Source organism: Lepisosteus oculatus, chromosome 4, assembly GCF_040954835.1.
Source record: "Lepisosteus oculatus isolate fLepOcu1 chromosome 4, fLepOcu1.hap2, whole genome shotgun sequence".
In the NCBI taxonomy this organism is placed as follows: Eukaryota; Metazoa; Chordata; class Actinopteri; order Semionotiformes; family Lepisosteidae; genus Lepisosteus; species Lepisosteus oculatus.
In genome coordinates this window covers 44,295,785-44,317,702 of record NC_090699.1, presented here as the reverse complement: position 1 = coordinate 44,317,702, position 21,918 = coordinate 44,295,785, and the positions used below count along the sequence as shown (strand labels likewise).

Genomic DNA, 21,918 nt, shown 5'->3' with positions numbered 1-21,918 from the left:
GGAACAGCCCAGCCTGCGCGCAAGGCCTGTTAGTCTCCAATTGGATTGAATTAATCTCCACATTCATCATGGCTCCAATGTCAGCTGTGCGCGGGTGTGGGTGCATTGGGGGTGTTCTGCTACGGCTTGTGATTTTAATACAGTCAGATGGCATGACGAAATATTAACCCTACAATTTCTGGGGAAAAACAAACTCTGTAAAGCATGGACATTCCCATTCTTAAACAGGGTGAGAACATGTTTGAGTTGTGGATATGGATTGCTGATACCTTGAAAAATCAGGAATGGGCAAAGAATTTAAACTTTCCTACTGGCTACTTGAGACTTCGGTGTAGTATATATCTTTCAGTGTGTCTGCAAGTTGTGAAGACACCTTAAGAAGTCAGCTTAGCAGCTTTAAATTAGAAACAACTTCTTGATGTTCTGGGTGGCATAATGTTGAAGCCTGCAGCATTCTGTTCAGACATAGAATAACTTCAGGAATGTAGCCTAAAAGGATAGAAAGATAGCCCCAACCCACAGCAGTTCCAACAAAACACAGTGTTCCTGTAGGAGTTGTAAACCACAGCTTGTAGACAGATAGATAAGACTTTATTGATCCAGAAGGGAGATTGAGGTGTTACAGCAGCCAAGGCAAGCAAAAACAGACATCAGAATAGACTAAAAATTCAAATAAGTACAGCAGTATGATGGAGTACAGTTGTATGATGGAGACTGACAGCTGGAGTGGGGAAATGGTGTATATCGAAATGAACAGAAACTGAAAATTAGCTTTCCAAAACTGCCCTGCAAACTTCTGGATAGGACAGTGACCTTGGCACAGCCCTGGAAGCTTGTAGCCACTGTCGTACAGTTGCAAACACATGCTGTTCCATCGCTCAGATACACTGCACACACAGAAACACTCACAAGCACATGCCGGAGTCCTGACCAGTGTGTGAACTCGCAGCTTACAGATCATTAGTGCGGGACTCGCTGGCACACACCGTGTGCTCCCCTGCCCGGGAGGGGTGCGTATCTGTGTCGGGACACCTGTGTGGGATTTGGGGAAAGAGATGGAGGTCGAACCGGGAGTATTTGGTTATGGTTGGGAGGGAGCCCAGCGGAACACTGCCGCATTTGGGGTTTCACGGCTGGCTGCCCGCCGGTCTTGCCGGTCTGCGGTGCGTTTCTGTTTTTTGGGATCTTGACAGTATCTGAGTGGATTTGCAAATGTTGCACAATGCAAGGGAGTGAACTTGTGGAGGAAAGAAGGCCCTAATGAAAGCTTTGCCTTCTGACGGATAAGACTGCCGGTTTGTTCTTTAAATTCAAACAGCTCTGTAGATTGGAACCGTCTCCAGACAATCAATGCAGTTTTGCACACAATATTCTGATGGAAATTTAGATTTTACGCCGATGTATCCCAGGGTGGAGTGGTGACACTGTGGCTAAGGATCTGCACCTGTGGCTGGAAGGTTGCTGGTTCAAATCCTGTGGCCAGCAGAGGAATCCTACTCCGTTGGGCTGATGAACAAGGCTCTTAACCCATGCTACTCCAGAAGTGCCGTATAAATTGCAGATCCTGCGCTCTGACCCCAAGCTTTTTTCTCCCCGTCTGTGTCTCATGGAGAGCAAGCTGGGGTATGTGAAAAGAAAAATTCCTAATGCAAGAAATTGTATATGGCTAATAAAGTGATCTTATCTTATCTGATATGGTGCAAACAGGTAGAGTACTTGTTCTGCTATATTTATGTGCCCCATCCCATCTAAAACACATATCTAGTGCCTTATAAGTCCTGCAATCACTCTGATGATTTGGTCTGTCAAAGCAAAACCATTTGCAGTTTTTGAACTTACTGCACAATACAAAAAGGAGCTAATAGTTTTTGCGGCACAGAGTTGTACAGTTGCAAACAGGTGTATTGGTTACTGTAGATACATCACATGTCCGCTATTGAGAGTAATGGGGAAAATCATTCTGCCCATATTGTGAAAGACAAATACTTAGTTTGTTCATATTTGTTCATACAAGTCTTTCCATTAACCAATAAACCAACAGCCCTCTGTGTCCTAATTGGTTAAACTAGAACTTTTTAGAGAAAGGCAATCCAATACAGTATTTCTGGCTGAAATAAAATAAACCTTGAAGATCTGTGATGTCGCACAAATTAACACTTTTTTAATTCATTTCCCCACCCCTCACAAGGCTCCCCAAGAGAGCTCAAAGAAGAAAAATAAATCTGAGCTGGTAACCTACGTTAGACAAGCTGAGCTGTGGCCAAATACAATAATTTTCACACTTTCAGCAGCAGATCTTCAAAAACTACTTTTCTGCCTGACACCAAGAATCCTTGCTGTGGAAAATTCCATATAAATAATATCAGGAATGGAAAGAATCAATTTTTGCCAAGAAAGGGAATGCTGACGCCTCCTTCAATTTCAATTGCAATTGCATGTGGAATGATCTTTTTAGCATTTTAAAGACCAGCCTAAAGTCTAAAGACTCATCCAGACACTTCATGAGTTCTGTTTGATTAAACAAACCTTGCTCAACAGCTTTCTATGTCATTTGTAACAAGAAGGGATCCAAGTGGTTCCAAAAATCCAGTAAAATATTTGGGACAAATGCTGTCCATTCTGGGGAAACCTCTGTGTCTCCATATCCTGTAGTGCTTATCTTAGCTCTGTGAGGGACAATGAAGCTCCAAGGATATCCAGGAAATCTGCAGAGACATGGCAACAGAAGTCTTCTGTATGGACAAGTCTCCATATAAAAATGAGAATCAGGGTTTTCCTCTTCTATAGTTTCAAGTGTTGGGAACAGAAGGCGTTGTCTACCTGTGAGGGATCAGATAATACTGTATATCTCCATGCATGGGTTTCATTGATAAAATTAGGTAGAGAAGGTGTACTCTTTAGTTTATGGACTGAATATATACTAAATATCTACTCCTTTTAAGTCCACAGTCCATTTGTCTGCTAGAATAGCCAAGTACTGTGATCCCTGTTCCTGTAATTTTGATCTGTGATGTGAGTGATTCTCTTTCTACATTCATGTTCAGTACATGCTGATCTAACTACACCATTAGATTTATCTGCAGCGGAAGAGGCAGTCGTGTAGTAATATCTAATAGCTAAGATGTTAGCTGATATGGGGATGGCTGGATGAGACTCCTGAATGGCAATTTTGTCAAATCCCAGCACATGGTAAATCTCGGCGATTAAAATCTTGATATAGAGATGCCAAGGGTGTCAAACAAAGTGATGAGCATCCAATGGTGATTTAAACAGACATAATCTAACAATAATTTCAAGGGAAACTGTAATGGCGCTGTAATCTGTGTAAAATCAGATTAATCGGAATCCAGGTTGATGCTGCACTGTACTGTAAGTGTAAGCAGCTATTATTATTATTATTATTATTATTATTATTATTATTATTATTATTACTATTATTATTATTATTTATTCAGGTAGAAGCTGAGGCCTCCCTTCCTGGCTTTCTGTAAAGTAGCCTGAATATGCATGGTCTATTTTCAGTCGCCATGGTTTTATCAGAATAAGTGTGAATAGACATGACCTCAATATTCCTGCCTTTCAAGCCTGGGTAATCATACAGTATGGGGAGAGAGAAAAAAAGGTACAATTTGCAGCCTCTCAATGGCTAAACAAAGACTGTTGCTTCTGTTTTCTTCCTCTAAATTTGCACCTCTGAAATACACGCACCCCAGTCTGAGTTTGTGGTTATAGATAGATTTGGTATTTTTCCCCAACTGTAGCCTGCTTCGCTGACATTGCATGACTTGTGAGCTCATTCAGCAGAGATTGCAGTTTAGATTTCGTATCCTGACCGATTTCTTCACTCCGTCCAAGCTTTTGGTCAAAGTAGACCATCATCTCCTCCCTGATGTCTGTGAAGTTTTGGGTTTTGCTTTATTTTCTCTTTGTCCCCTTTGCTCTGTGACAAGGCCTTTTTGTTCTGGTTTTCTAACTTCCTGGAACGTATTGAGTACTGTCCAAAAAAACAGACTGGGTAAGTAGGGAAATATTGAGCTGGTGGTCTGTTTAAAAGTGGTGGGTGGGAACAAGGAGAGAAGTCCAATTTCCCAACAAATAAGCATATTTTATATTTATTTTCATTCTATACTGATAAGTAGGATTTAGCATGTTTTGCATTTACAGACTTGTATTTTCTCAGCATAGACTAGGCAGAAGTGCCAGTTGTGGAGTTATGGTTTGTTGGTTGAATTCAGATTGATTAAAAATGATTCAGTCTAAGTTATCATATGAAATGTATAGCACCACTTGACAAAATAGATACTCTTATCACTCATCTCCTGTAGAATAAAAGATTTTTAAAAAAGGGCTGAAAAAATTCCAGACCATTCCACTAAACTCCTTTCATTACGCTGCTTGCTCTATGCTTGACATCCTGGGAAAGGTTTTACTGCAAGTAATCTGAATATGGCTTTCTGAACATTCGCCATTGTGTTTAACAGCTGAACAGACTAAGAAGAGAAACCTGGTGTAGAATAAGGTACACGCTGTTCATGGAGTCTTCCATTTAGAAAGCCGAAAATGCTCTAGCAACAGTTAAACTTGGCATTCAGAGAGACACTGCTTCATTTTTACTAACTACTAGAAAGCCCTCAGTCTCTCGAGAATCCTACTTGAAAGACCATAATCCTCTTCTGACTGGCCAACAATTCAGACAGTAACCTTCTAAAACCCACAATGCACAGCTCCCAGCACACCAATCCAGGAGAAGCAGGTGTGTATCCTGCAATGTGGATGTAGCTCTGACCAACAGCACATCTGGGTTTTCATCTGTTCTCTCCCTTCACAGCTGCTAGAGCACTACAGGGCTGAATAACACAGGGTAATGATCAAGGTATAATGACAAAGAAAAGGCAGTTTTATCGTTTCAGGTTTTTTCACTAACCTGCTAAGGTTTTATTACATTTCTGTACACTCAGTAAAGTAGATTTGTCTGATACTTATTTTAGGTCTGATTTTCCATTACTGACAAAGTGTGACCAGACTACTGACTATAGGTTCAGCCAGTTTGAAATTCTCTGAAGAAAAGACTGACAGTTGTGTTGTAACATAAGCTGATGCTCTTTAAGCATAACAGATTAAAAAAAACCATGCATTCCATTAATACATACTCTACACAGAAATAATCTATCCAGAAAGACACTCATTGGTTTTTAATAAAGTATTCTTGAAATATACATGATAATACATATCTATTATTATACTGTAGCATGTAATATGTTAGTGAATTAGTTTCGAAATGTTGTTTCTGGATGTTTGTAGGTTGCAGGAATGTATGTTGGGTGTCCAGGGCTGGTATCTTGTTCTCTTGTCAGAGCAGTGAGGAAGCTGAATTTTCCTGGGCCTGCCATTCTGGGTCTAGCCTTCCAGATTCTAGTGTCATGGTCCGTCAGGACAGGCATACTTGGTGTCTGATCCTGGCCCTGGGATCCTGGCGGTGGGAAAATTATGAGAAAAGAAAGTATGTTACAGTACGTGGAAGGAAGATTTAAGGTAAAGAAAATGATGTAACACACTGAACATCAGCAGCCCTATTATCTAATAGGCTAAGATAAATAGGGATTAAAGAAGCAGGTATTGACTCGTGATTTAAAAGCTGAAACTGAAGGGGCATCTCTTATCTGTTTTCACCATCCATCAGGATGATGCATCATCACAATCACTTCCAAAGTGCTCCGTGATCTGCAGAAACACTCCCTGGGCATCAATTGCATTGTCATGACCAGAGCTCAGTGGCAAAATGATTGAACTTAAATAACAGAGATCTAGGGGCACATAAATTGTAACTGTACAGCAGCTACTTTTTCACCCGATGCTTGCCCGTCCCAGCTGAAAGCCTTCGCTCCTCTCTCCCCCAGGTCACACAGAGTCTGTGGGTCTACAGCCCTGTAGCCTGGCAGCAGGCTCTTGTCCGGCCATGTGTACCTGCAGCAACAACATCGTGGACTGCCGGGGGAAAGGACTGACTGCCATTCCTGCCAACCTGCCTGACAGCATGGCCGAGATGTGAGTTTCTGCACGACAGCAGAGCAGACAGGCTCAGAGTCTAACAGCACATTGCTAAATGCTTCTCTAACACCAGCAAATAAAACATCAAACTTACAAACAAGAATATTGTGAAAGCATGCCTCTTTTTAGAATAGGTTCAGCCCCCCCATCTAATGTTTGAAGAACTTTGTGACAGAACTTCAGCAAGTTGTCCGGATACACGCTGTTTTATTTTGGAGTTGGGTGGGGAGTTATGTAACAGTGGTCAGAGGCAGTTTTTTTTCACAGTCCAAATAGGGCTATTTTCAGCAAAGAACAAAGAAACAATCCCAAACTTTTGGTAACAAAACTCAGAGCATTTCTGTTTACGTTTATTCATCTGTGCAGTGTACAGTACTGCATATCTTGGGTAAGCCACTGGACTCATAACTGAGAGTTTGTGGGTTCATGTTCCCAGTGCAGACTACTATACTACTATACTGTAGTTCCTTGAGCGAGATTTTAGACCTCAGTCGCTCCAGTCTACCCAGCTGTTTAAGTGGGAATCAGCCCTGCTGGGGGATAATTCCTGTGATGGACAAGTGTCCCTTCCACATAGTCTCAAGCCTGATTAACAATAAAGAAACTAGTTCAGGTGGGTAGCTGCATCAGCATGCGTAAGCTGCAAAGGAACAAGTAATAGGTTTAATCCATGCTGAAAAAAAGAAGAAAGAAAACACAACGTTTTGGCCGTGGAGCCTTCTTCAGGTGTGAGAATAAACCTATTACTTGTTCCATAAAGAAACTAGGATGAGTCCTGTAGTGATATATGCTAGGTAAAGACTATTCAAAACAGAAATATCCTCTAATGCAATTTCCTAAAACCCTCCAGTATGTTCAACAGGCAAATGACAGAGCAAGCCAGCTTCTTTGGGAACACTGACAGAAGCCGTCTAGGCTCAAACCACACAGTTCGGGACATTATTTTTTGTCAAATAAAAAAACAGGAGTGCCAGACAGAAGGGAAGAGAGTGCAAATGCAAAAAGCTCATTGGTCATTCCAACACGAAGCCTGAAGAGCTATTGGATCCTTTTGTGGAATTAGTCTCAAGTATGTGACTGTATCAGTATTGACAAAATGACTAACTACCCAATTACAAATAACGCTTTAGCCTCAGGTTTAACTTACAGCTACTGGATTGAAACAATCTGAGCTGAATAACATTTCCAATATGTCTTCAAACCACCCTTCTCCCTCCCCACAGAAACACAAAATACTAGAAACACGTTTTCATTTTCAGGCTCCTTTGCATTCATGCAGAGATCAAGAAGAAATTGAGAATTCTATTACAGGGCCCTATTTGCTACACTGGCGTGTAGTATCATTGAGGGAAAGATAAAGCCGATTTTAATTTTTTTCCTGTCAACAGAATTTCCAACGTGCCCCAAGCACCACCTGAGGGAAGAGTACATACATCTGATTTTCAGCAAACAAGTCAAAACTACTGAAAGACTGATATATCATTATGCTTAATAGGAAATGGGTTTCTAGCTGCTTGTGATATGCTGTTAATCTAACAACGTTATAGTTACCTTGCAGCTGAAACTGTTTGCTAATCATACCCCCTAAGCAGACCTGAAGCTCATAGAAATCAGTGGGGTGAACTACAAATCTGAAGAAAATGTATACTGTATATTGTCTAGAAAATTAAATAAACCATATACCATTGTGCAGCATATATTAAGATCTGTGGGATATTAAAATGAGCCCCAAAACACAGAGCTATCGCCCAGTTTCCCACAACATTTAAACACAGTACAGATAATATTTGCACAATTGTGTGTTTCAAGCTCTCTTGGCAGTGATACACACTGCCAAGCTACTGTTTATGGCTATGCTCACACACCTACAGTAATCTCTCAGATGACACTTCATTTTGGGTTTCTGTCCTTGGCAGCATAGACAAACCATTTTTTAGTTTTTTTGTGTGAAATTCAAAAAATATCCAAGTTGTTGATATTTTGTTTTTGTGCTCCGAACCTTGTCTTGTTCAAAGAATATAAACAAAATCTGACAACACACTTTATTCTGTTAAAAATAATTATTTGTAGCATGGGTGTTCTGTAATCATGACCTATTTTCTGTACTTCAGTGAGGCTCAACATGTTGGGGAAGAAGTTCTCTGCTTTGATAATCACCTCAGTACTTTGTTGTCCTGCTTGTAAAGATTCCCCAAGGAAGAGAAAAGAAACTGAACACACCTAAACTGATCCATTAGAGAACCATGGTCCAGCATGACTTAATACTGTAGATTACTATTCACCATCCATTAATGAAATTTGTATCACAATTTAATTCTGACCAGAGGCCCTGGGTTCAGTTCCTGGGGAGCTATCAAGCTGAAGTTTGTATGTTCTCCCCATGTTCTTGTGGGTTTCCTCTGGGAACTCGGGGTTCTTCCCACAGTCCAAAGACATACCAGTAGGTTAATTAGCTTCTGCAAAATTGATCCTGGTGTGAATGTGCATATTTGTGTCTGTCTGCCCTGCGATGGACTGGTGTCTTGTCCAGGGTGGATCCCGTCTTGCACTTGTTGCTTGCCGTGTCAGGATTCGGCTTCTACCACCTCTGCGTACTGGACAAAACGGTGTAGAAAATGGAAAGACTGATGGAAATTTCATTTACATTTGAAACGAAAATCCATGCTCTCCCATGCTTTCAAGGACCAGAGCTTCAAGAATTTCTACACCTGTGATTAAATACTTGTACGTGCTGTGCTTAATTAGAAACCATCTAATACCCATTTTAAATTCATGGGGTTATGCACAATTTCCCCCCCCCCCTCCCCCCAACCATAATGTCTAGGCACAACTCTAGTTTGTTACAAAACAAAAACAATTGAATTCATGTTTTCCAAATCTGAGAATTTCTTCTGTGGCTTGCAGCCAACATCGGAAGAAAAACCCATAAACAGTATGCATGTCATATAGACACTGAATGTATTTTGCAGATAGACTGTGAGCAAAGATGCCATCCATTGATTTTACGTAGTGCTGAACATGTTGCGATCTTCCTAAAGGTTATGTATTTGTTTCACAATGAGACCTTATGTCCTCCATCCCTGCATAGGGGCGGCCATTGTGTGAGCTTCACTTGCTCCTGTTCAACAGTCCTCATTCATTTCTGAACATTAATAGAATGTTTTGGCAAGTCCTTCCCCACACCAAAAAACAAAAATATGTTTATAAAATGGATTTTCATCCCACTAAAAACTAAAACCAGTAAAAATGAAAAAAGTACACCAAAGCAATGCATGTGTGACTGAGTAACATGTGTAGTTCTGCACCCATTGGGATTCATTCCCCAGCTTCCCATGGACATCTCCAGTTCCCCATCTTCCCACACAGCAGTGCATTCCTCTACACCTAAAGAACAGGACTCCTGCCATAAGACTATTCAACTCTAGGTTGCTAGGAAGTGACGTCACCTTGTGGAAAAGGCTCAGGGGTGAAAGCGTACTGTTCCACTTGCAGTCAGTGTGCAGTTTCACAAACCTTCACAGGTTGATTGGTCTGCTGCCATTGCAGCCATGGAATAATTAGACACAGACACCCCCTTCACCTTTTAGTCAGTTTGACAGACATTTTACTATCTCAGATTTCCCCCTTTGACAGACTTTGGAGGAGAGTTTCTCAGTGTAACCTCAAATCTGTTTTGTTCATGTGCAAAGCCAAGCAGACAGGAGTATAATATTGGCCTCTGCTCAGAGCCAAAGTTGGACTCTCAATGTAGAGAATACCAGTGGCTAGTAGTTAGCAGTGAGCCTGTGTTATATTAGCCCTTCGTCTCTCACTTTATCTCCAGTGTATGCACTATGGGCTTGAAGAGTGATGCCTGACAGTGTAGAGTGTTGTCTGACAGTGCATATTCAGGGGGTGCATGTGTGATATCTCCATCTGTCCCAAGCTGGTGTGAATGTGAATGCATGGAGCTGAGCTGATTTGCAACTGTTAAGCTGTTAATTCCTAAAATAGGGATCTTTAAAAGAATAAGCGGTAGCCCTTTTTGTTTAAGTGAGCTGTCTAGCTTTCCTGACCATTGAAGTTCATTAGAACTCTGTTTCACTTGTATCCCAGCCTACTTTTTCTAGAACTAAGGAAGGACGGCCACATACGGTAGCCATAACGAGCTACTGCAGTGGCCTAGTTGTTATTTTCGGCCAGAGGACTTCGCCTCTGGTGGATTGATGCCGCGTGAGCGTGTGTGTGTGCAGTTCTTTACAGTCTTCGCATTTAGGGCTGCACAAAGGCACAGTGCCCAGCCACTCTTGATTGATGCCTCACCTTGAAAAGTCCAGCCTGTCAGTCAGTCACTGAGAAGACACTGCCTGCGTCTTTCACATTCTGTGTGATTTATTTTAGAAGCCAGGAGCTGTAAACAGCGTTGATTACCAGGGGTCCTCGTGCCTCTCGGAGGATGAATAGCTAATGACATTATGTGTTCTCGTTTAATTAAGGCCGTGCTTACAGCGCGATGAATGAAATGAGCTGCATTGATTATCCACCAGTTGGGTTCTTCAGCAGATTGTTGCTTTTCTGGGGATTGATTGAAAACTCAGCCAGGCTCATTTCTCTGCATTGGGAATCAATCCTCCCCCCCCTTCCCTGAGCGATGATTGCAAAGTTTCTTTTCCGACCCTTAGCCCACCTACCCACCCCCCTCAAGATCGATTTCAATCTGCTGCTCTTAAACGAGCAGATTCATCAACTGGGCTCCGTGTTGAGCTGAGGTGCTGGGTTCTTGTATTGATCAGAGCTGCAGGAGCAATCTGTCAGGCTAGCTGTGCACACTCACACTGACACTGAACTCATACACACAGTGGAGTCAGCTCCATGCGACTCCCTTATGATAAGATCACTTTATTAGCCATATACAATTTCTTGTATTAGGAATTTGTCTCTTTCACATACAGTACCTCAACTTGGTCTTCATGAGATACACAGACAGGGAGAGAAGCTCGGGGTCAGAGCACAGGGTCAGCCATTTATACAGCACCCCGGGAGCAGTTGGGGTTAAGGGCCTTGCTCAGGGGCCCACCGGAGTAGGATTCCTCTGCCGGCCGCGGGATACAAACCAGCAACCTTCCAGCCACAGGTGCAGATCCTTAGCCACAGAGCCACAGCACCGCCCAGGTGCAGGTGTTGACTGTGGCAGAGTAAAGCATATTCTATTGCTCTTTATTAATAACAGTAATAAACCGGCACAGTGCCACATAAGCACACACGGGAACACAGGATGGACCTTTGTTATTGAAACATGGTTGATTGCTAAATCTGCTTATCAGTTTCTGTGTTGTATACCAAATCTCATACCTCAAAGTTGTACAATAACAATTGCAACATGCAATTAAAAATTAAACTTTTGCCTTTTTTTAGTCAATGAGCATGTTTTCTTTTCCCCTTTCATTGTTTGGACCATGCAGCTTTATATATGGATATACAGTATATAGAAATTTGTAGAGTATACCCACATCACCATTCGGGTTCCAATATAATTTCAAAGCGAGCATAACACATTTGCTATACAAAGCTCTTCTAAAGCTTTTGCTGGCTTGGTAAGACACTCTGAATCATAATGGAACTATGCAAGATAAACTTGGTGTGAGGGACTGGCAGTAAATTAAATTAAAAAACCTCTGTAAATCCAATCATAGTGAGAAACAGAGTGAAAACATATTTTGCTTTAATTTGAAAAGCCCACCACTGAATTTCTGACTTTTCCATTTTTGCTGAACCATTTTAACTACATTGTTTCTTTGTTACCTTGTTCTTCTGTAGATGTTTTACAGCTGAATATTGTAAGTTTAATAACTTCAGAAACATTTACCACCATGTCAAATTTGGGCCTGCTTTTACAGAAACAGAAAATAACAAAAATGTGGTTGAAAGGGATTATATGAATTGTTAGGATCCCAAAGTAAAAGTCACTAAAATGTTTTTTTCTCTTAGGTTAGTAACAATAAACGTTACATAATGGAAAGTGCTTTATGCATCAGTCATAAGCAGTAGTGATTCCCTTGCATTCTGCAGTTATAGCTGCAGAGGACTGATTAACTTTACTGTAATATGACTTGACCAGATTGATCATAGCTCTACACTGTCTTTAAAAACAACAAATCGTCATTATTGCTTGCATGTAGACAAAAAAGTAGACAAATAACAGATATATTGCTTTCTACACTTTTTTAGTAATTAAATAGCTTTATGTTTTTCTGTAAAGTACTATTCTTTTTTTATTTGGTAAACTTTGGATCATAGTCACACAATGAGCAGTATTATTCAGTTAGAAATAATTTTAAAATTCATCTCTTCTGCAGGCTATTTTACTACAATTGTTTTTGTAAATTGTGAAAAAAGGCAGTTTAGTGAGTACTTCTCTGTAGTAGTGCTTCAGTAGTGTAACTGACAGTGACTTCAGTTTATATAGGTGCCATTCAGCCCTTTAGAAAATGATCTTGACGGTTCAGTCCATTTCCAGATGACAATAGCAACCTCTTCTACAATAATTCCCATTATAGGAGCCCTTTGAGAGTGATAACGAAGACAGATCTGCTGTGAAATGCATGTAAAACCCTAACGTGTTACTAGTTAACTGCTTAAAAGACTCTGTCCCCCCAAGGTCAGCAATATCCCATAATAATTATTCAGCTCTGGTGAGTTACTGTGTTGAAACTGACTTCTGTTTGCTTGACCTAACCATTCTATAAAAAGAAAGGGCCAATAGCTCACGGTACATACTGTATAGAAAATATATTCTTTTCTGGTTGGGAGGGGAGGGGGTGACCTTCTCCCTCCCCTTCAAAGAGGGAAGAACAAGCCTTTATAGTATTTAAAGCAGTAAACATACTTTAAACCCTTGTTCCCGCAATGCCTGAGCTGCAAGTTGGCAATTAATGGGTTAATTTATTCTGTCATTTTCAAGTGGGGCACTATTTATTTCCCACGCACCCCTGGAATGCTGCTGAATGGGGAAGTAGTCCCAGGCTGCGGATGTGCACGGTGCCCAACTGGTGTGCCCGCTGTGCCAAGGCTCTGTATCAGGCAGAGCTGTACCCCCGGTGTGCCCGGTAAAATACTGTTTATTTATAGGTCAGTTCACAGCTTTTAAAATTCCTCCCTTAATTAGGCTTAGGGGGGATTGAGAGAGTGTCTCAAAGGCAGCTGTCTGCTCTGCTGCGATCTGGAAAAGCACAAGGCAGCCCATTAACGAGGGCCCTAAAATACAGCCAGCCCCAAACGCAGCCACTAATGGGATTTTCAGAGCACGAAAAAAAATAAACCTTTATTGCATCCCTGGATTTTTCCAGCACATCTGAAGATGATTAGGTTGCGATTCCTGACGTTTCCGCAATGGATGAATCTCACTCGACTGCGGAAACCCCACATGCGATTAATAAGACAGACCCGTGACGTCTGCCTTTGACCTCTCCCTCCCTCCGTTAAGCATCCCTTCGCTAGCCCAAAGACAGGTGGACAGAGCACAGGAGATAGAGACTGTTTTTTTTGTGTGCTTTTTATAGATAGGTTTGAGGTTCTGTGTTAGGCCCAGCTCCCACACCAGAGGTTCTTCGTTCTGGTTATACTGCGTGAGGTGTTCTGTTTTGGAATGTGTCGTGGCGCTAGCATTCCTCAATTCTAGAAAACAAGCACTTTGCCAACTTTAAATCCTGTCAAAGACACTACTTATGGGCGGCACGGCGGTGCCGTGGTTAGCGTTGCTGTCTCACAGCACTGGGGCTCTGGGATGAGTTCCAGACCTGGCATGCTATCTGAAGTTTGTATGTCCTCTCTGTGTTCGTGTGGGAGTGTGTGTTTGGGTCTGTGTGTGCCCTCGTATCCTGTCCAGGGTGTATGCTGCCTTGCTTCCTGGAATAGGCTACAGCTCCTCTGTGACTCTATTTTAGATAAAACAGTGTGAAAAAGGCTGAATGAATGGACAGACGATGCTTATGAATGAGAAAACCTCAAGTAAATAAGAAGCAACTCTGCTGAAATACAAAGTGATATGGAAGAGGTATGAAATGAAATACAATGGGAATTAAGAATCTTAACATGCCCCCTGCCCTGTTACTTTTAGGATATTGTACTCTAGTGTTGCTTTCAACTTTTGCCTCACAACAGGTTACTTTTCTCTCTGCTTGCTTGTTTTCTGCCCATGAGTCCCCCCAACCGTGTTAGCTTGGAAGCTCATAGCTGCGGCACTGACTGCAGGACACGCATAAACATTAAAAGTACTGGAACACCACAGATTCTCTGATTTTTCTTTTCTGAGTCTTTCCTCAAAGCATCCAGTGCTGAGTCTTCTATACTGTACGTCAGGAGTGTAACTTCCAGCAGCCTGGCTTGGAGGCAAGGGGATTAGGAGGTTGAAACCCAGCTTAGCCTTGCTGACAGAGTCATTTAGCAAGCCTGCCTGTGACTTGGAAGGATGGGCTGCTCTATGCACAGGGAGAAGCTGAGCCAAGTACTGGAGGAATCCAGCACTGTTCAAACAACCATTTGTTGCCTCAACTTGTTTATTATTACGGTAGATGTTATGACTGAGAGCTGGGGGTTCACATGTGTGTTAAACAGAGCAAAGCCATACAGGACAGGTGACATCTTCGGAAATGGAGTAAGATTATATTTAAACACAGGAAGGCTGGTCACAGGGTCATGAATTCTTCAGTATAACTGTAAGAAAAATTGAGGAGCAACCTCCAGACACAAAAGAGAAACACAGCTCAAACAAGACAATGTAGCTGGAAAAAGTGGAAATTGCATTTGGGTTATTTCTTAATCACTCAGGGAGGTGGTGTATGTTTGTCCAAAATAATTACAAACGTTTTATGTAATTGGTAATTTAAAGAAATGGACAGCAGCATAGGAACAATATTTACAACACGGAGAAGCTTTCTCCTGCTTCACCTGCCTAATAACAGTTATTTGAATTGCCTCATCACATGAGTGTTGTGGGGTGTATGGTGGGGATTTGAGGTTGTGGGAGTCTGGAACAAGCTGCTCTTCCGTGTTTTCAAACTGATACCTGGCTTTGTTCAAGAAACAGCTATTATTATTATTATTATTATTAATTATTATTATTATTATAGTTGTTGTTGTTGTTGTTGTTGTTGTTGTTGTTGTCATTAATGAAACAATATCTGAAAAAGTGCAACCGATGCACCGTTTAGTTACATGAATCGAAAACTCAGCAAAATCTGTTTTACCTCCTAAGCTTAAACTACGGACATAGTAGGTCTTGACTGAAACAGGTTTTCTTTCAAGACATGCCTTCACATAATAATAATAATCCTTAAACATATACAGTACAGGTATGTGTATACAGTATAGTGCTTTCACCATTCCACTCCACTCAAGGTGCTTTACAGATAATGGGGACTCCCTTCTTCCACCACAGATGTGTCAGACCCACCTTCAATCATCTGCACAAAGTCACCAGTGCACACAGGACACTCACCACATGCCGGGGTGGGGGGATATGTGGACTGTTGAAGGCTTGACTGTTTTGTCTCTGTCTCCACAGACGCCTGGAACAGAATGGGATCAAGTCTGTGCCACCCGGAGCCTTCTCCCCCTACAAGAAGCTTCGTAGAATGTAAGTTAAATTCAGCGCACATCGTTCTGATAAGCATCCACAATCTGCCTCATAGAGTGAGTGTTCAATCACGTAACAACAGCAGTGTCCACACATTAACGTCTGATCTTAATCAGATCTCAGAAGTTAAGAGAGGCTTGACCAATGTGGGGAGAACCTGGAAAGGTCACCTGTAACTAAAAGCAGGTTGTTGCAAGTGTGCTGGTGGACCAGAAGGTGGTGCTCTCCTTTGGGTGAGAACGTCTCCCCCTTTTCTGCTGTGTTTATTGGCTGCATGTCTTTTGTGGATGAAGTGGCTTCCCTCCTCCTTGTATAGCAGTGGGGGATTCACGTGGAGGGATAAGTACTGCAATACGTTATTTTTTACATTATTTATTGGGTTTGTATGTTGAATAGCCTTTTAGTGAAAAGCTAGGGCGTTACAAATGCTGCTTGGGATTGCCTTTCCATTGTTTTGAGAATCTTGTTTCATTCTAGTTAGTAAAGAAAATGTAGTACGAATAAAACAAATTTCTATTCCATACCCTTATGAAATGTAAATGTCTTGATCTTAGTTTGGATCGTCCTGCTGTTGTATTCTGGAATAATTCAGTGGTTTTGAAGTGCTGGTGGGGTTTTCATCTTTCCCATGCCAAGACACAGCCAGTCTGTGCTGTATATGCAAATCGTGAGTTTTCCATAAATTGTGGGACTCGCGTCACGTAATTACGGTCTTGTGAAATACGTGTGTGTGACTGGGTGGTTACAGTGGTGAGCGATTCCTCCACCACACCCCCAGAGATGCCACACACTGACATTTATCATCATTCTGTTTACAGCAGCGCACACACCACAAACCTTCCCTTGCTCATCTCTCAGGAATAGCTGTCTGGCTTGGGAAAAGAAACAGCATTTTTTACTTTGGCTCAATAGCCCTTCCTTTGCCTCTGGTGGCCCAGTGGCTGGGTACACAAACACGAGGTCCTGTTAAACCTGCAAGCAAAAATAAACCCTTTTTTTCCTGCTTGCTTTTCTTTGGTCACTGCTCTCCCAAGCCCTGCTAACCTCAGAGACAGTGACTGCAGAGGCCTGTGAGGCCCAGCACTACATTCCCAGCTTTTAAAATCAAAATGTTCCTGTCTGAATTAACTACAAATATAAATAGGGAGCTGACATTACGATATATTTACTGTACACACGAGCTCTGTGCTTACGTGTACTGACAACTAAAATTCAGGAAATGTGGCATGATGATTGTTATATGAAGTTTATTACAGTATGTCCATCAATAAAATCAATAATTTCTAACATTTGCAAGAAATCAATGTTACAGAAACAGTATGTCTTCTATGAAACCCACACACTACTGCGTCCATATACTATAAATAGGCATTGGCATTTAAAAATGTGAACAGCACATCTCCCGCCATTACACAATATACAGTATATACAACTATACTATGAATACCTCCTGCAGCAATGTGAACACTAGCCTCACTTCTGTATATTGCAGAACAACAATGTAGACAATGCATAATGAATGGTTCAAAAGTTCTTGTGTGATTTGTGTTGGAAGTTTTGTAGCATCTGCATCTCACCACTGTTCGATTAAATACAGCAGAGCTGCTTCCCTTATACAGTATGAACTGCCATTGCATAGGATACAATGTACAGTAGCTCATGATTTAGTTCTTAAAATTCACTCCATCTACTTTTCCATCTCCATTTAATCCACTGAGAAATGTTACAGTAAAAGTCACCTGTCTTAGGTCTGCAATATCCTTCGGGGGTATTTCCCAAGCCAATATCAACCATTTAGAGCAGCTAAAAAATATCAGATGTATTGGGTTGCCCTGAGATGAAATCCTTGCATATTTCAGCTGTTTTCAATTGACAAAAGGAGCGACAGTCTCTTGAACGTGAACTTGATGAAAAGCCAGTACATTCAGCATGAGCGTGATTCTCATGAAGCACCGTCAAGCACTTCATAAGCATAACAAACCACAGGCGTCAAGAGAGATGGAGACTTCCTTGTACCTGTTAATGGCATGACTCAGAACTGCATACCATGTGCTTATGTAAAAAGCCGATGGCATCCACCAGCCACAGCACACTTCTCAAGGGAGAGCCTGGTACTAATTACCACAAGCCTGAGAGGCTGTCATTCAGGTGTGTGTGTGAAGAGCATCCCTCCAGAATAGAAAGTTTAGATTGAAACGGCGGCTCTAATTGAATTGTCTCGTTATCAGCAGTGGAGCCCTTTGGAGGCCTGGGGTAAGAATGGTGTGCGGAAGATACTAGCACTGAATCTCGTTTTGTGTTTCGTTTCCTACAGAGACCTCAGCAACAACCAGATTGCAGAGATTGCTCCCGATGCCTTCCAAGGCCTGCGCTCTCTCAACTCGCTGTGAGTGGCTGATGTGCGCATGTGATGGATAGGCTCCAGTATTATGACACCATGCCCGGGCATGTGTGAACGCTAGTTCTTTTCATGTGTGAATGTGTCAGTCTCATTGTGTCTGCAAATGGTAACCACTTAGCATCTCAACAGCTTCTTCTCCAGTGCAATTACATTAGTTAAAGAGAACACATAAATACAGATGTAGTATTTATATAAATGTGGACCTGTGCATGTTCTTTGTGTGTAGTGTGTACTTATTATTGATTATGTCTGTGTTTTTGCACCAAGGCACCAGGTCAAATTTCATGTAACACTTGGCAAATAAAAGGGATAACTGGTTACTGTTTATTGATTTGTGTTTCTCTGCCTGCTGTAGGCTGGTGGGCAGTTTTGGATAAAGGTTAAGAGAGATTGAGACGCAGACAGCCATGGGCCTAAGAAAACAATTCAGAATTCAGAGTTTTAATCAGTGTGTCAATGTATAACAGTAGGAAAAATATGAATAGCTGTATTAAAAAAACACACCTCCTTTTTGCTTTCAGGGTTCTGTATGGGAACAAAATCACTGAGCTGCCCAAAGGTGTGTTTGATGGACTATACTCCCTGCAGCTGCTGTGAGTAACAAAGACGAAGAGACAAATTCTGTTTTAACACTCTACATCACTGTGGTGGGAAAAAAGAGAGGTTCTCTTTCATAAATGTATGTCAATAAATTAACATACATGTGTCAAACATTTATCTTTTAAAAATGTATTGAACAATTATAAGTCATGATGTTAGGTGGGAATTCAATATTTGCATATTTCTTCTACTTATATTTTTATAGCAAGGATTATGGAAATCTTACATGCAATTGATGCATCAGCATAGAATTTATTCAGTTAGAAACTGTAATTGTGATAATAATTTGCTTATACACAAATACAGAACACAGGGTAGTGTTCAGACTGTATACTGTATTAAACACAATTATACTCTTAATTATACAGTTGGGACTGCAAAACACTGTAATTATAAATGAATGCTGTATTGATAAGTTGAAATATTTACTATAACAATTGAAGAATGGCCTCTCACAACAGCGGTTGTGGTTTTCTCCTATTGTAAAGAAAGATGGATCTGGTCTTCTCTGGTATGTTACTGTGTTGTAACAAATTGAAGACAGCTTTCTGAGCCAGCATATACTGTAGCAGACTATGATGTGCTCACAAAAATTCCAACAGTAAAAATCTAATCTATTTTAAAGTTTCCAATTCTTTGTTTCCACACTTGTACTGGGTCTGGCACAGTGGCATGGCAGTTAGCACTGCTGGGTTTGATTCTGGCCTGGAGTGCATTCTGTACGGAGTTTGCGTGTCCTGCCATGTCTGTGTGGTTCTTCCAGGTGCTCTAGTTTCTTGTTTTAATTGATTTCTCTGGCTGCTAGCCCATCCACAGTGTAGTACTGTCTTCCCCTCTATTCATCCAGGACAGGCTCAGGGCTGCTTTGAGCATTACCAGGAATAAGCGGATTTCTGATAATGGCTGTATACACATTGTTTCTTGCTAGATCTGTACATTAATGGGGGAAGGAACAAGTTTTAAAAATCCATCCAGTTTGGTGCCATCTGTGTGCATCCAGATGATGTTGGTTTATTTTCCGAATGAACCTGATAGCTCTCTCTCTCTCTCCAGGTTGCTGAATGCCAATAAGATTCACTGTGTGAGAGCCGACGCTTTTCAGGACCTGCAGAACCTGTCCCTGCTCTCCCTCTATGACAACAAGATCCAGACTCTGGCCAAGGGCACCTTCACTGCCCTGCGAGCCATCCAGACACTGTGAGTCTGTCAGCACCCTGTATACACGCACACTATTGCTCAGAAATACAGTCTTGCACAGATGCAGTAAATTGCTCACATTGTTTGTTATCTAATAGGATATATGCATTAGACAGGATAGTGGCACCGTACTCAGCATTGCTGCTTTGTAACTCAGATTTTTGGGTTCAATTCCAGAGTGGAATGTATTCTAAACGCTTTCTTTTTCACCCGGTGCTCTGGTTTCCTTTAATGTGCGGTCTGGGTTTGTTGACATCTCTAACTTGTCCACTACATGTGTGCATGCACCCCTGAGAAGGACTGGTGTCCTGTTCAGGGTGTATTCTGTCTCCTGTTCAGCACAACACTGAGTTGTAACCATTTTGACTGTTGCCAAAATTTAGCCAAAGTGGTTGTTGAAGATGGACAGATACATACATAGATCATAGAATAGCTAATTAGAACTTGCGGCCTAACATAATAAGGAAATATTGACTTAATTTGAGGTTCTGTCCTGTAGAAAGGTTAAATTAAAGAGAATAAGTGAGCAATGAACAACAGAGATGACACGACAATTTCGGACAAGGAACATTTATTGTATGGACTATGGATGGGGCACAGGCACTTTTCATGTGAGGAGACACGTAGTGAAAACTGACAGGGTGAAAGGGTCACAAGGAAAAAATCTTCCACGTCAACAATACTAACACAAATTCCCAAATTTGAACAGCATGCGCGCGCTCACATCTATGCTAACCACTTAGATCCAAAACTTTATCCATCCATTTCTAGCCACTTCTTCCAATGCAGGGCCATGGGGAGGCTGAGTCTATCCTGACGAGCAAAGGGCAGGGCACACCCTGGATGGGATACGAGTTGATCACAACAGAGGCACACAGACACGCACAGATGTGTTTTTCGATTATGCAAAGCCTCCGCTTGACACCCCATTACTTTTAAAACATTTTTTAAAAACATGCTCCAAAAAATAAGTTTTTAATCAATTATAAGCTTCTTATTCTGTTAAAAAAACTATATTTACTATAAGGTAAATTAGGAATGACCTGTTGTCATACCAACTGTTGTATTTCTCATGGGGTACGTCTGACTCCATATTCTGTAAGACTACACACAATATTAGATTGTATGTACAATTATATGCGCAGTGAGCAGCATTAGTTTTCCATGCAGATACTCTTTTTCTCATAAATTTCTGTGTCTACCTCTTCTACTGCAGTTCAGCATTTCTGAACGTTGTCCTAATACTCCTTCAGTGTAGCGCAGTGGGATCTAAAACTTCGTAATTCACATCCCCTCACATGTTCAACTGACACTCCTGCCTCACAGCCTAACACGCAGGAAATGTCAGCTGGGCAACAACTGCACAACTAGGGTTAAACGAGTGTTATATATGGTTATAGTTTCATGAAAAATAAAAATAAACTCTGACCCCGTACCGTATTCTACAGTCTCAAATTAGATACAGGACTTGGAACGAGGGCTGTACCATGTGCTGGAGAGCAATTAGGATGCCATGCAAAACACACATAACTTTCACACATTTGCAAGTACTAGAACACTGCTAGGGGCTGAAGAGACACTGGATTTGACAAGGTGATGGAAATCCTCATCCAGAGGCCTAGCATTTGGCCATGTCACGCACTGCACAGGAAGGAAGAAATAAATTAATTTGTGAAGGATGTGATCATAGAGGAACAGAATTATATTTTATTGCTTTGATAGTTGTACTAGTTTTTTATTAGCCTTAAATTAAGAGAACGGCACGGTATTTTTGTTGTTGTTTTATTTTTTGTTATCTGGAAGTGCAAAGTCCACCATTTTTAAAAGCAAAAAGTAACCAAAAACAGCTCGAGCATTTTTCAAGCTGCAGAATTCTCTTCCAGCTCGCCCATTCTCAGGAATAGCTGTGGTGCCGAGAGCAGTCTGTCTGCCCCCTGCTGCTTAAGAGCTGCCGCTTCCCTGATAACAGCCTGTGCTGTTATTTCCTGATAACAGATTGAGTGCCTTGCTGAGTAGCAACAAATTTATTTTTGTTGTTTTTTGAAGCAATTATAAAAAT

General features: G+C 41.4%; 1 protein-coding gene across 2 annotated transcripts in view; it reads left to right on the top strand.

Moving 5' to 3' along the window:
• Nucleotides 1-21,918, top strand: part of LOC102686747 (slit homolog 1 protein) — a 152,307-nt gene that overhangs the window by 90,883 nt on the left and 39,506 nt on the right. For both annotated transcript variants that reach the window (XM_006630917.3, XM_015347701.2), the window contains exons 9-13: nt 5,898-6,045; nt 15,590-15,661; nt 17,976-18,047; nt 18,584-18,655; nt 19,716-19,859. In XM_006630917.3, the coding sequence (XP_006630980.2) occupies nt 5,898-6,045; nt 15,590-15,661; nt 17,976-18,047; nt 18,584-18,655; nt 19,716-19,859 (508 nt within the window). The remainder of the gene's footprint in view (nt 1-5,897; nt 6,046-15,589; nt 15,662-17,975; nt 18,048-18,583; nt 18,656-19,715; nt 19,860-21,918) is intronic.